This window comes from Girardinichthys multiradiatus, chromosome Y (genome assembly GCF_021462225.1).
Source record: "Girardinichthys multiradiatus isolate DD_20200921_A chromosome Y, DD_fGirMul_XY1, whole genome shotgun sequence".
Taxonomy (NCBI): Eukaryota; Metazoa; Chordata; class Actinopteri; order Cyprinodontiformes; family Goodeidae; genus Girardinichthys; species Girardinichthys multiradiatus.
The window spans coordinates 15,662,510-15,674,640 of record NC_061818.1 but is presented as its reverse complement, the minus strand read 5'-3'; the positions used below and the strand labels follow the sequence as shown (position 1 = coordinate 15,674,640).

At 38.5% G+C, this 12,131-nt stretch overlaps 1 protein-coding gene and 1 non-coding gene across 2 annotated transcripts; both read right to left on the bottom strand.

The window, feature by feature from the left end:
* Positions 1-9,194: 9,194 nt before the first annotated feature.
* On the bottom strand, positions 9,195-11,877 carry LOC124864508 (RING-box protein 1). Its single transcript, XM_047359317.1, has 5 exons — positions 11,722-11,877; positions 10,314-10,392; positions 10,157-10,227; positions 9,503-9,588; positions 9,195-9,360 (listed from the first exon to the last, which is right to left on the bottom strand). Exons 1-5 carry the CDS (start codon positions 11,797-11,799, stop codon positions 9,348-9,350), a joined length of 327 nt encoding a protein of 108 aa, XP_047215273.1. The 5' UTR covers positions 11,800-11,877; the 3' UTR covers positions 9,195-9,347.
* Positions 11,878-11,995: 118 nt separating this feature from the next.
* On the bottom strand, positions 11,996-12,067 carry trnaq-cug. Its single transcript has one exon. It is a non-coding gene; the product is annotated as a tRNA-Gln (tRNA).
* Between the last annotated feature and the right edge of the window lie 64 nt (positions 12,068-12,131).

The window sequence follows — 12,131 nt, the reverse complement described above, 5'->3', positions numbered from 1 at the left end:
CAGGTTTTATTATAGCTCTAACTTGCATTTTATGCTATTTTAATTGGCAAGTCCATGACTTCATTTGTGTATGTTTTTTTTTTTGCTTCCTATATAAAAAATTGTACCTGTGTATATTATTTTGGCCCTTAATCCCATGGTGGGCATTTACAGAGTGCATTTCCGGGGATGAGGCGGTTGGGAAAGATGAAGCACAGAGGATGGTGGGTAAAGGGTTTGCTGGTGGGACGGGGTCAGACGACCAATCAGGAGGTCTGAAATTACGTAATTAATCATTGATATTAAATATACACTTTTTGCATCAGTTTACGGCTTTTGCAGTAAAATTTGTGAAAAACTGAAAATTTCGAATTAGCTGCATTTACTACAGGTCCTTCTCAAAATATTAGCATATTGTGATAAAGTTCATTATTTTCCATAATGTCATGATGAAAATTTAACATTCATATATTTAGATTCATTGCACACTAACTGAAATATTTCAGGTCTTTATTGTCTTAATTCAGATGATTTTGGCATACAGCTCATGAAAACCCAAAATTCCTATCTCACAAAATTAGCATATCATTAAAAGGGTCTCTAAACGAGCTATGAACCTAATCATCTGAATCAACGAGTTAACTCTAAACACCTGCAAAAGATTCCTGAGGCCTTTAAAACTCCCAGCCTGGTTCATCACTCAAAACCCCAATCATGGGTAAGACTGCCGACCTGACTGCTGTCCAGAAGGCCACTATTGACACCCTCAAGCAAGAGGGTAAGACACAGAAAGACATTTCTGAACAAATAGGCTGTTCCCAGAGTGCTGTATCAAGGCACCTCAGTGGGAAGTCTGTGGGAAGGAAAAAGTGGTGGCAGAAAAACGCTGCACAACCGAGAAGAGGTGACCGGACCCTGAGGAAGATTGTGGAGAAGGGCCGATTCCAGACCTTGGGGGACCTGGCGGAAGCAGTGGACTGAGTCTGTAATAGAAACATCCAGAGCCACCGTGCACAGGCGTGTGCAGGAAATGGGCTACAGGTGCCGCATTCCCCAGGTCAAAGCCACTTTTGAACCAGAAAACAGCGGCAGAAGCCTGACCTGGGCTACAGAGAAGCAGCACTGGACTGTTGCTCAGTGGTCCAAAGTACTTTTTTCGGATGAAAGCAATTCTGCATGTCCATTCAGAAATCAAGGTGCCAGAGTCTGGAGGAAGACTGGGGAGAAGGAAATGCCAAAATGCCAGAAGTCCAGTGTCAAGTACCCACAGTCCAGTGATGGTCTGGGGTGGCCGTGTCAGCTGCTGGTGTTGGTCCACTGTGTTTTATCAAGGGCAGGGTCAATGCAGCTAGCTATCAGGAGATTTTGGAGCACTTCATGCTTCCATCTGCTGAAAAGCTTTATGGAGATGAAGATTTCATTTTCAGCACGACCTGGCACCTGCTCACAGTGCCAAAACCACTGGTAAATGGGTTTACTGACCATGTATCACTGTGCTCAATTGGCCTGACAACTCTCCTGACCTGAACCCCATAGAGAATCTGTGGGATATTGTGAAGAGAACGTTGAGAGACTCAAGACCCAACACTGGATGAGCTAAAGGCCGCTATCGAAGCATCCTGGGCCTCCATAAGACCTCAGCAGTGCCACAGGCTGATTGCCTCCATGCCACGGCCGCATTGAAGCAGTCATTTCTGCCAAAGGATTCCTGACCAAGTATTGAGTGCATAACTGTACATGATTATTTGAAGGTTGACGATTTTGTATTAAAAACACTTTCTTTTATTGGTCGGATGAAATATGCTAATTTTGTGAGATAGGAATTTTGGGTTTTCATGAGCTGTATGCCAAAATCATCCGTATTAAGACAATAAAAGACCTGAAATATTTCAGTTAGGGTGCAATGAATCTAAAATATATGAATGTGTTGGATGGGTGCAAAAACTTGTTATCACTCATGTAAAAACCTTGGGTTGCAAGGCACCTGCACTATGCCTTCCTCCCTGTGTGTGTGAGATCATTGTTATCTCTGTGAGAACCAGCCTCCTTTCTTTCTCACACACAAACACCCTGTCTGAACTGTCTGTTGAATTGTGCATATAAATAAAGAGATAGGGTGTCAAAAACTTTGTAGTTTCACTGCAAAGTGGGCTACCCTTGCTGCAAGTAACTCTGACTGTATCGTTCTTACCTCTGAGTTGACTAAATAATACCTAACATTTATTGGTCCTTCGAAGCCGGATTAATTCAATAACCTTATTTCTCTTTGCTTTAACAGTGACTCTGGGATCCGTGGGGGAAGCCTGACGTCGAGCGAAGCACCGCTGCACAGCCTCCTTTAGCCGGAGTGGCTGAAAGTCCCGGTGTGTGTGAATTCACACCTGGCCAGTGGGTTATTGCCTTCCTCGCGCGGGGTGACTCTCACAGGGTCCAGAGAGTCACCAAGAAGTCAACTCCGAGGTGAGACAGTTTTAAAATACAGTTCATAGGAAAAGTACTTAAAAGTCGTTGGTAGTGCGTCGCCGGTAAGGACGCTGCATTCAGATGGTTTTATTCCACCGTGAAAGGAATAGTGACAAATTAAGGTAGGGCCCCGCCAAGAAGGGGGCCAAATAAAACGACTAAGGGTTATTCCCCTGTGAGGGAATAGAATAAGCACTATAAAAGTAAAAAGAACGGAGTAAATTGAGCTCATAAAATAACACCAAGTTAACTTAGAAAAATTACAAGGTACCTGAAACTAACTGTGTGACTGTGTTGTGTGTGTTTGGAGGACTAAGCATTTTAATAGAATCATAGCAGGATTCTGCTAGTCCTGTGTTTTCTTTTGCCCAGATTAAAACTACGTACTGGTGACTTTGGAGATTCAGGTCGGATTTCATTCCAGAAAATTAACACCGCTGCGAATTAGTCGCAGTAGAAGGGCGTGTTAATGTCCTCTCCTTAAAGTCTCATGCCAGTGACCTTTTATCTGGGACATTTATACTATAATTAAACTAACATAAAACATAATGGGGAAGAAACAAAGTAAACTAATTGACTTAGAATGGGAGGTAAAGTTTATGGAGAACTATGTAAAAGGAGCAGGTATGATCTGTCATAGATGGAATAAAAAATAAAAAACATGGGTTTTTGGGCAAATTAGATACAAAGGATGTCTTAAAATTACAAGGGGATCTAAAATTAGCAATAATGAAAACTAAAAAGAGAAAAATAACAAAGAACAATGGGGGAAGAACAGAGAAAATCTCTGATTTAACAGAAATATGTACACGATGGCATAAAAATACGGATTTTCAGGTAACTTAATTATCACTGAAATCCTAAAACTACACGGGATCTTAAACTGGAGATTATGCATTCAAAAGATTCAAGAGACAATAAAAAACCTTGCCAGATTATAATTTCAAAGGGGACTTTTCAGTCCCTGAGTGCTCACAGTTGATAAACAGATTAAAACAAAAAGATGAATAAAAAAAAACAACAAGAGCAGCTTTTAACTGACATAGCCATAATACTGAGGCCTTAAGAAAAGCACAGGAAAAAACTTTCAGCTTAACTGAAAACAAATAAAGGGGGGCGGACTGCCACCCATCCCAGTTTAGAATACCAAGGTAGCCCCAAATTATAAAGACTAAGAGGTGGTTTTAGAGGACGTGGTAAAAGAAGTTAAAAGAGGAGGTGACAATGTGGACAACATGGAAACTGTCCAACTGGACAACCCAGTGAACAATGACTAGAGAAGAGAGAACAGAATGTTGTTAAAGTAATCTGAGAGTAAAATATTTTGTAGGCAAGCATTAGTGAGAAACAGGTGCTTTAAAAATCATTCTATGGTGTTATACTACTAACAATATCATGATAAAATGCAAAAGATCATTTTACAGGGAAAATAATTCCATATTGGCTCAGATTGTTTGCATTCTTGATTTTTCCTCTTTGAGAGAAGTTAAATTTCAGCTCTGTGAAACGACCTGACAAAGAGATGCAGCTGCCTGAAAACAAAGATAAAACTTCAGCAAACAGCAGAAGTCTGTCTCTGCTGAAAGGTCTGAAAATAAAATTGTAACTCTACCCTGCATGTGTCAAACTCAAGGTCCGCGGGCCAAAACCGGACCTCAGAAGTTTAGTGATTCTCTAGAAGTAGAGCCTTTAATATGGTGATTGTGTGCTTGAATGTTATTTTGTCAATCAATAAGCAGTTTTTGTTACATTCTGCCACAATCTGCCTTTTGAAAATGTTTTGAATCTTGCTCTTTATGTATAAAAAAAAAAAAGAAAGAAAAGAAAAATTGGCTAAAGTCTGCAGACACAAAATGAACCTGGATTGAAGCTCTAACTAAGTTTATTTAATCTGAGATCCTCTCCAAATGCAACAGTATATATCAGTCTACATGAGATACTAACAACTTCACCTACTGGTATAATATAAAGATCTGATTGAATATGTGAAACAAACAATGATGAAAGTTTTTCAACAGGTGATGCTCATCCAGGAGGAAGACAATGTTCCTAGGAAATGCAGCTCATTCTTAACAATCAATTTTTCTCCTATAGGTGGAAGTTTTGCTGACTAATCATAGGCTGGATCTATGAAACATTATGAGAACAGACCAAATGACCAAGGTTCTGACTGACTTATGAACCTCACTGACCTGACAATGATAACATGACACCCAACAGATAACACCTTTAAGGTGGACCCACTAAGACCACCTTATTGATTCTTGGTGAATAAAAAAAAAAAGAATTGAAGCGTTCAAAACAGACCTTGTGGAAACAAAAGGGGTTATGAGGAAACGATGTGCATTTTAAGAATAATAGAAGTCAAATTATGTTCAAATTGTTGCAAATAAAATGACTCTGACAGAGAAATAAGTAAGTAGTGTGTGAATGTGTGTGAATGGGAATGACTGATTTCATTGTAATGCATCTTTGAGGGACCTTAAAAGCGCTAATAAAGGTCTGATGTTCTGATGATCTTTGCCAAATTTATATCTTAATAAGGTTTCCAGAATCTTTTTCGAAAAATTATATAAAGATAGCAAAGGTTCTACCTGTATTAAAAATACTGATAACCATAAGAAAGTTCATAGATCCGTCTTCAATTTTTCCTAATTCTTTTACAAACAGGTTATTTAAACTTTCATGTGGCCAAATGTCTGTATTTGACTTTCTGTTTTTGTGAAATAAATGTCTGTTTCATGTTATGTAAAAATTAGAGTCCTCAACATTACCATAATATATTAGGTCAGTTCTCTATGGTAAAACAAAAAGATTTTAACAGATGTTTAGACTTTTTCCAGTTAGGTTCAAAATGATTGAATTAGACTCAAACTTAACATAAGATTAAATGAACCTTAACAGAATTACTGGACTGGACTGAAATAGAGAAAACTTGAGTTAATTGAAACAAACTTTAGTTACTTGAACTAAATACAAAGCTGACTGAAACTGTATGTTGTATCTATAAAACTGGGTAAGATAAACTAAGATTATAAGATATATTATGCCCTTCATTTTTTGTGTTCATCAGTGAGTGAGTTTTTATTTTTTATTTTTAATAAGAACTAAACCAAGCATTATTTATAATAATAGCAACTACCAAAAATAGTGATCTCATTTTTAAATGTAATAAGGACTTACTTTATAAAATATGATAAAAAAGAATAATAAGAATTTGGAAAAACAGAGGCTTTAAACCTCTGCAGGAACAGCACTGACACTGTCAAAAGTAGATCCTAATACAGGAATCTGGAAGCTCATTCTGGCGTGGATAGTCAAAGTCCATCCAAGGACACATTTAGATGAGGCAGAGGGACAAATACAGGGCTTAGCTGAGAGCAAAGAGAGCAACATGCATCCTGCCCTAGCTGCTGTCCCACCTGAACTGTGGTCCCAATCATCAACTGATGTAGGGCTTATAAAGGGGTTCCCACCATACAAGGTTAAAACTAATATCTGAAAAAAGGCCATTAGTCCGCCAATACCCCTTAAAGCCAGAAGCTGAAGAAGATACTCAGTCAGTAATACAAGATATGTTGAAGTCAGAAATATTAAGAGAAGCACCTGACGCTACATGCAAGGCATATCACACTGACATCACTATTATTATCACAGCCAAACATAACTCTAAAAAGATGTGCCCTTTAAATCCAAGTACTCTAATACCTACTGCAGAAGATGGAAACCACATTCTTATAAAGCAAAAGTTGAAGAAGACACCAAACCCAGACAAGACATTTCTCAAACCCTTATACCAGATTCATGTGTTGTGTTTGTAGATGGCTCAGCATCTAAAGATGAATATGGAAAGAATAGAGTTGGTTATGCAGTAACAACCATCGATAGGATAATAGAAGCTAAATCTCTACCCAATACATGCTCAGCCCAAACAGCAGAATTATATGCTGTAGTAAGAGCATGTGAACTACATGAGGGACAAATACTTACTATATACACAGACAGCCAATATGTTTTCGGATCAGTACATCACCATGCTAAGATTTGGCAAAATAGAGGTTTTAAAACATCATCAGGGACAGAACTAACTCATTTCAACCTATTAAAGAGAAAATGTCAGATCTGCTATTTATAGACACAGACGTGCTGAAAGACGCCCAACAGTCAGCAACCAAGACAGAAATAAAGGCCTGGCTATAGAGAGGAGCACAGAAAAAAGATGACATCTATCAGATAGAAGATAAACCAATCCTCACAAAAATAATTTATACAACACAGCGGCTACAGTGACACATTGGGAAGACCCACGTGTCAAGGGGGGAATATGTCACATCTGGTAAAGCATTATTGCTACACTATAAATTTTTCTGACTATGCAAATAATTTTTGCAGATCATGCATAATTTGTTGCAAACACGGGGGAAGAAATATTGCCTAGTTGCAATAGATGAACCTAGTGACACATTTCTTCCCCACATATGGTATCCCACAGATTATAAGGTCAGATAATGGAACTCATTTTGTAAATAAATTAATAGATCTAAGTTCTAATGCATTAGGGTTTCAGTTAAAGATTAAGGAAAACAATGGAAGAAACAGGGAGGCCATGGCCCGGATGCCTATCCCTGGTTAAATTATGGATGAGAATAACTCCAAATCAAACTGGTTTTACTCCATTTGCCACCTACTGTACATCATTGTATAACTCCACCCACTATGTTCTGAGTCTGAGATCACGTGACACCAAGTTGCTGATGTGAATTTGTATTCTCAAAGAAATAGTACATGGCAGACCGTTTTCTCTGCCCTCTGACATGAATGAAATAGAGAAAGCACAACAAGAAACTTCATTAGCTGAGTGGATGAATAAAATGTTGCAGACAAAAGAAGAACAAATGTCCAGTGGTCTGCCGATAATCTCTGCTCCTATCCCACAGAATGAGGCCTGGAGACCTGGTCCTGATTAAGACACTCCACTGGAAGGATTGGAGCACTCCTCGGTGGAAAGGGCCGTTTCAAATACTCCTGACAACGCCCACAGCTCTGAAAATAGCAGAGAGGCCTTCCTGGATCCATAAAAGCCACTGTAAGCCAGTTTTGCCGTTACAGGAGCCAAACCAACCGACGGGGTAGCAGAGGAAGTCCGGGTTCAAAGATGGCCCAGCGTCTCAAACCGGTGAAGAAAACAGCTGATCTGCGCCCAATTATAAAATGGCTCTCTGTAACATGTGGACAGGACTGATAAGCCTGAGCTTAATTCTGGTAGCAGGACTCTTTCTCTATCTAAAGCAGGATCCACAGGAGGTGATACCGAACCAGAAGAGATGGACATCAGACGGGACCCATCTCAGAACACTGACGGAAGAACATGACGCACATCCATTCCTACAGAATTTCTGGTATTGTTCATGGTGGCATATGCAACACTGAACCAGGTAGAAATGCACGAAAATGAAGGGGACGATTATGATGACATGTTGTAAATAAATCACATCAAAAGCCTGAGTGTACTCATACATTGTATTTCATAAAATAACCTTACAGCAGAAAATCGGAAGAAGTTGTTGCTTAAGTGAAATGAGAAAAAGTACAATGATGACATAAACAGGGCAGATTTTTAAATTCCTTTATTATGTTTCACTGTTTTCATTAAGTATTATTCTTTTATTTTTATGATTTCAAGTATTATTCTTTTATTTTTATGATTTCAAGTATTATTCTTTTATTTTATGATTTCAAGTATTATTCTTTATTTTTATGATTTCAAGTATTAATCAACATTTAACTTTAATGGTCGCCGAGGGCGGCGGGGCCGTATGAGTATTTCCCACAAAATATAATCTGTTTACCGTCCGTGGGTTTTCGCTCATACAAAGTATTTTTCTTACTCGTTTTTATATTAAATGTTTTTACTTGTGATAAAAGGAGGGACTGTTGGATGGGTGCAAAAACTTGTTATCACTCATGTAAAACTTTGGGTTGCAAGGCACCTGCACTATGCCTTCCTCCCTGTGTGTGTGAGATCATTGTTATCTCTGTGTGAACCAGCCTCCTTTCCGTCTCACACACATACACCCTGTCTGAACTGTCTGTTGAACTGTGTATATAAATAAAGAGATAGGGTGTCAAAAACTTTGTAGTTTCACTGCAAAGTGGGCTACCCTTGTCACAAGTAACTCTGACTGTATCGTTCTTACCTCTGAGTTGACTAAATAATACCTAACAGAATGTTAAATTTTCATCATGACATTATGGAAAATAATTAACTTTATCACAATATGCTAATGTTTTGAGAAGGACCTGTAATTTGATGCTGATGTGCTAAAAGATTAACAATGTCTTTATTTGTGAAACCGCTACTAAAGTATACCTTCAGAAGATGCTGAACATTCATTTAAACCCATGGAGGACTGTGCTTTTTGTATGAGTGGTCAAAAAAATGATGACTTTATTCTTTAAAAACAAAATCTCATAGCTTGGCCCTAATACTTCGTACTTTTTCACTAAATACGGAACCAGATTTTCCATGAATCTGCTTTAAACAGTGGCTTAGGAGGTCACCTAAATCCTGTTGAATTGTCCGGCTTTCTGCCACAGGATTACTGCTCTGTGACAGTCCTGCGGACACTCAGGATTTTGTCCACCACATTGTGGTTTATAGACATGCCGAACCTTATTTCAATTCACAGTGTGTTTCATAATAATATAACCATTGTCCCATTAGAAAGCCATCAAGTGCAACCAATCCAGGGTCTGTTTGTGATAACATTACTCTTTATTTAGGTACTTGAAACATCTCAGAACAAATGTGTAAAACAACATCTAGTTATTGTAAGCAGGGGAAAATACAAAGGTAGAGAGGCCGATGCTCGCAGAAGCCATAAACCAGATCAGTATCATAACAACTAGTGTCCGTATCTGTGGAGACATGACAGAGACAGATGATGTGGCGTCAATACAGTTGTTTGTACTAAACGCTTCACAGTGAGGCTACAGATCAGCAAACGAGGAGAATCTACAAATTATTTCCGAATACTCAACAACAGCCGATCATACTCACTTCTGAAACTCCCACTCTCTGTTGTCCAGCGGACAGACCTGTCTGGTTTTCAGCCAACGGGATATACAGTGAAAATGAAAGGCGTGCTGTGGGAAAAAAAAATATATCGAGTTAAAACCCAGAATTGAAGCAACTTTATAACTATTTTGTATTTTTCTGCCAACCTGACTAGTCTCTCTTACGTTTTGAATCACCATAGTGCTTAATGGATTTGTGGCCAAAGACCAAGGTCTAGAATAATGAGCTCAAATGTTTAAATCTGAAACTAGGGGTCAAACACATGCAATAGTTTTCTACTAAAAAGCTCATCAAATGTAATATTCTGCTAAGAAAAAGTCAGATTTCAGTAATATCAAACAAATATTTAAGTTAGGTTTAGAAATGATATAGTGAAATTTCTTGGTGTTCTATGCCATACTCAGTTTTTAAAACGTTATTGTCAATAACACAAAAACTTATTTTTGCCAAATGTTTGACCCATATTAACAATATTTTCTTTACCTTTGAGGGAATTTCAAGTGCGGATGATTTAGACTAATAATTTCCATAAGAAGATATTAAATATCTTAAAAAGCCTCATGAGAAATGATTAACAACGATTAAGGTGAAAACATCCTGACAAATTCAAAGGCAGTCGTAGATTTGCACGCTCACATTGCAGACACCCCAGGCTACGGTGCACTCTTCCGATGTCGCAGAAGCCTGGTTGGCCTGACACTCTATACCTGCAGGAGGACAGGAAAAGCTTTCAGGAATGCCAAAATCATTACTTTGAAAACAGATGTTTGTTGTCAGGTTCAAGTGAACTCACAGAGATCCATGATGTGGTTCCTACAGATGGCACAATTATCCACCACTATGTCCCAGGCCCACAGCGCCACAGCATTCCACTGGGGACCAAAAGAAATAGGGACAATTTTCTAGATGGTCTAGAGTACACAGCCTGACATGCAACGAGAACGTAAAAGCACATAAAGCTACATATAAACCAATCAGGCATAACATTATGACCACTAACAGATATGGCAAATAATGAAAATTGTCTTTTAAGATACAAAGGATGGTCCGTGCGGTCCAATGAGGATGAGATGCTGTAGCACACGATGCTGAAAAAAGTCAATGTTGGTTCTAAAAGGAAGGTGTCAAGAGCACACAGGATAAACTAAATGGTTCAGGAATGCCAAGAGTGAACACCTGGTGAAAATAACTGGTATAACATTTAATAACATCGCACTTGTTAGAATTTGATGCACTTAATTGGCTTTATTTAGGTTAACAAACATGTAGTCTGTGATCTTTCGTCAGGTACGGCGGTGACGATCAGGTGTGTGATGTCCAGTCTTTAAATCTGCTGAAAACAGATTATTAGTGTTTACTCCAAGTCTTTTCAGACTGAAATGTGTGTATTGTGTGCCCAGCTTTACATGACTAACACCACCTTGGTGCTAGATCCCACAGTACACCTTCAGGGGCACACTATTAGGCAGATGACGTTCAACCTGACCATTATATGAAATATAAAACAGGGAGGTATTTCTGTATATTATCACCTAAAGATCTTTCAATGCAAATGTGTGAAAATGTATAACCCATTATCATTAAAACCTGAAAATATACCACCTCTCACGTCAGAAACAATAACAACGCAAGTGTGTTTGACTGCGAAATCAGAATGAAAGTGGAGATTGAGTCTAACTTCTGTGTTTAAGAAGGCTAACAACCTATTCAAAAAATGCTAACCCCTCCGAAAGTAAAAGAACGGACTGCTTCATTATATATCAAACCAAAATGACATTGGTAAGGCTAAAAAACGTCAAGACAAAACATAAACAATAAATAACAGAACTAATTTATTTTTCCAGCTTGAAATCTCGACAGTTGAAGCTAGCTGACTGAGCTAAATTAGCATTTAGGGTAGCATTAATTTATCTTTAGTCACAGGCGGTTTATCTGTTTCGCTAAATATAGTTGTTGTTGGACAGCTAGTAACGAATTGTGATCTCTTTCAATAGATATAAGTTTCAATGCACTTTCCCTATAGGCATGACGCATTCAAATTCACAATGTGCTATGCTAACAGGTTCGTAGCTAGCGCTAGCTTTACCTTGAGAGCTTAGGCTGCTGGAAGCACTGAGCTGTAGTAGCTCGCAGCCTTCTGCCACTGCTAACGACGTAAAACATTTATTTAATTTGACCTCAGCTGCTTTAAAGAAAGATACCTTTTTGACTTCAAAGCGCTTCTTGCTCGCTCCACTGTTGTTACCGCTCGGTGTGTCAACATCCATCGCTGCTGCCATCTTGGATAATCAGGGAGGCTTATTCACGCGGAAGGAACGACAATTTCCGTTAACCTGTTTCCAATTTAAGTACTTTGGGTGAATATTTTCCCAGAATTTGGGTTATGTGAATGAAACTAGGGTGTAAATATAATTTCATTTTATCAGTTTGTAAAAGATGATACCAGAATGATTTAAGGAAACAAAAATAAAATAAAGGTTCCACCGAGATTTGAACTCGGATCGCTGGATTCAGAGTCCAGAGTGCTAACCATTACACCATGGAACCTCCCAGTGACAATAAAAGCAAATCTCCGTAATGAGGTATCGATTTTCATTGCAGGATTCCACAT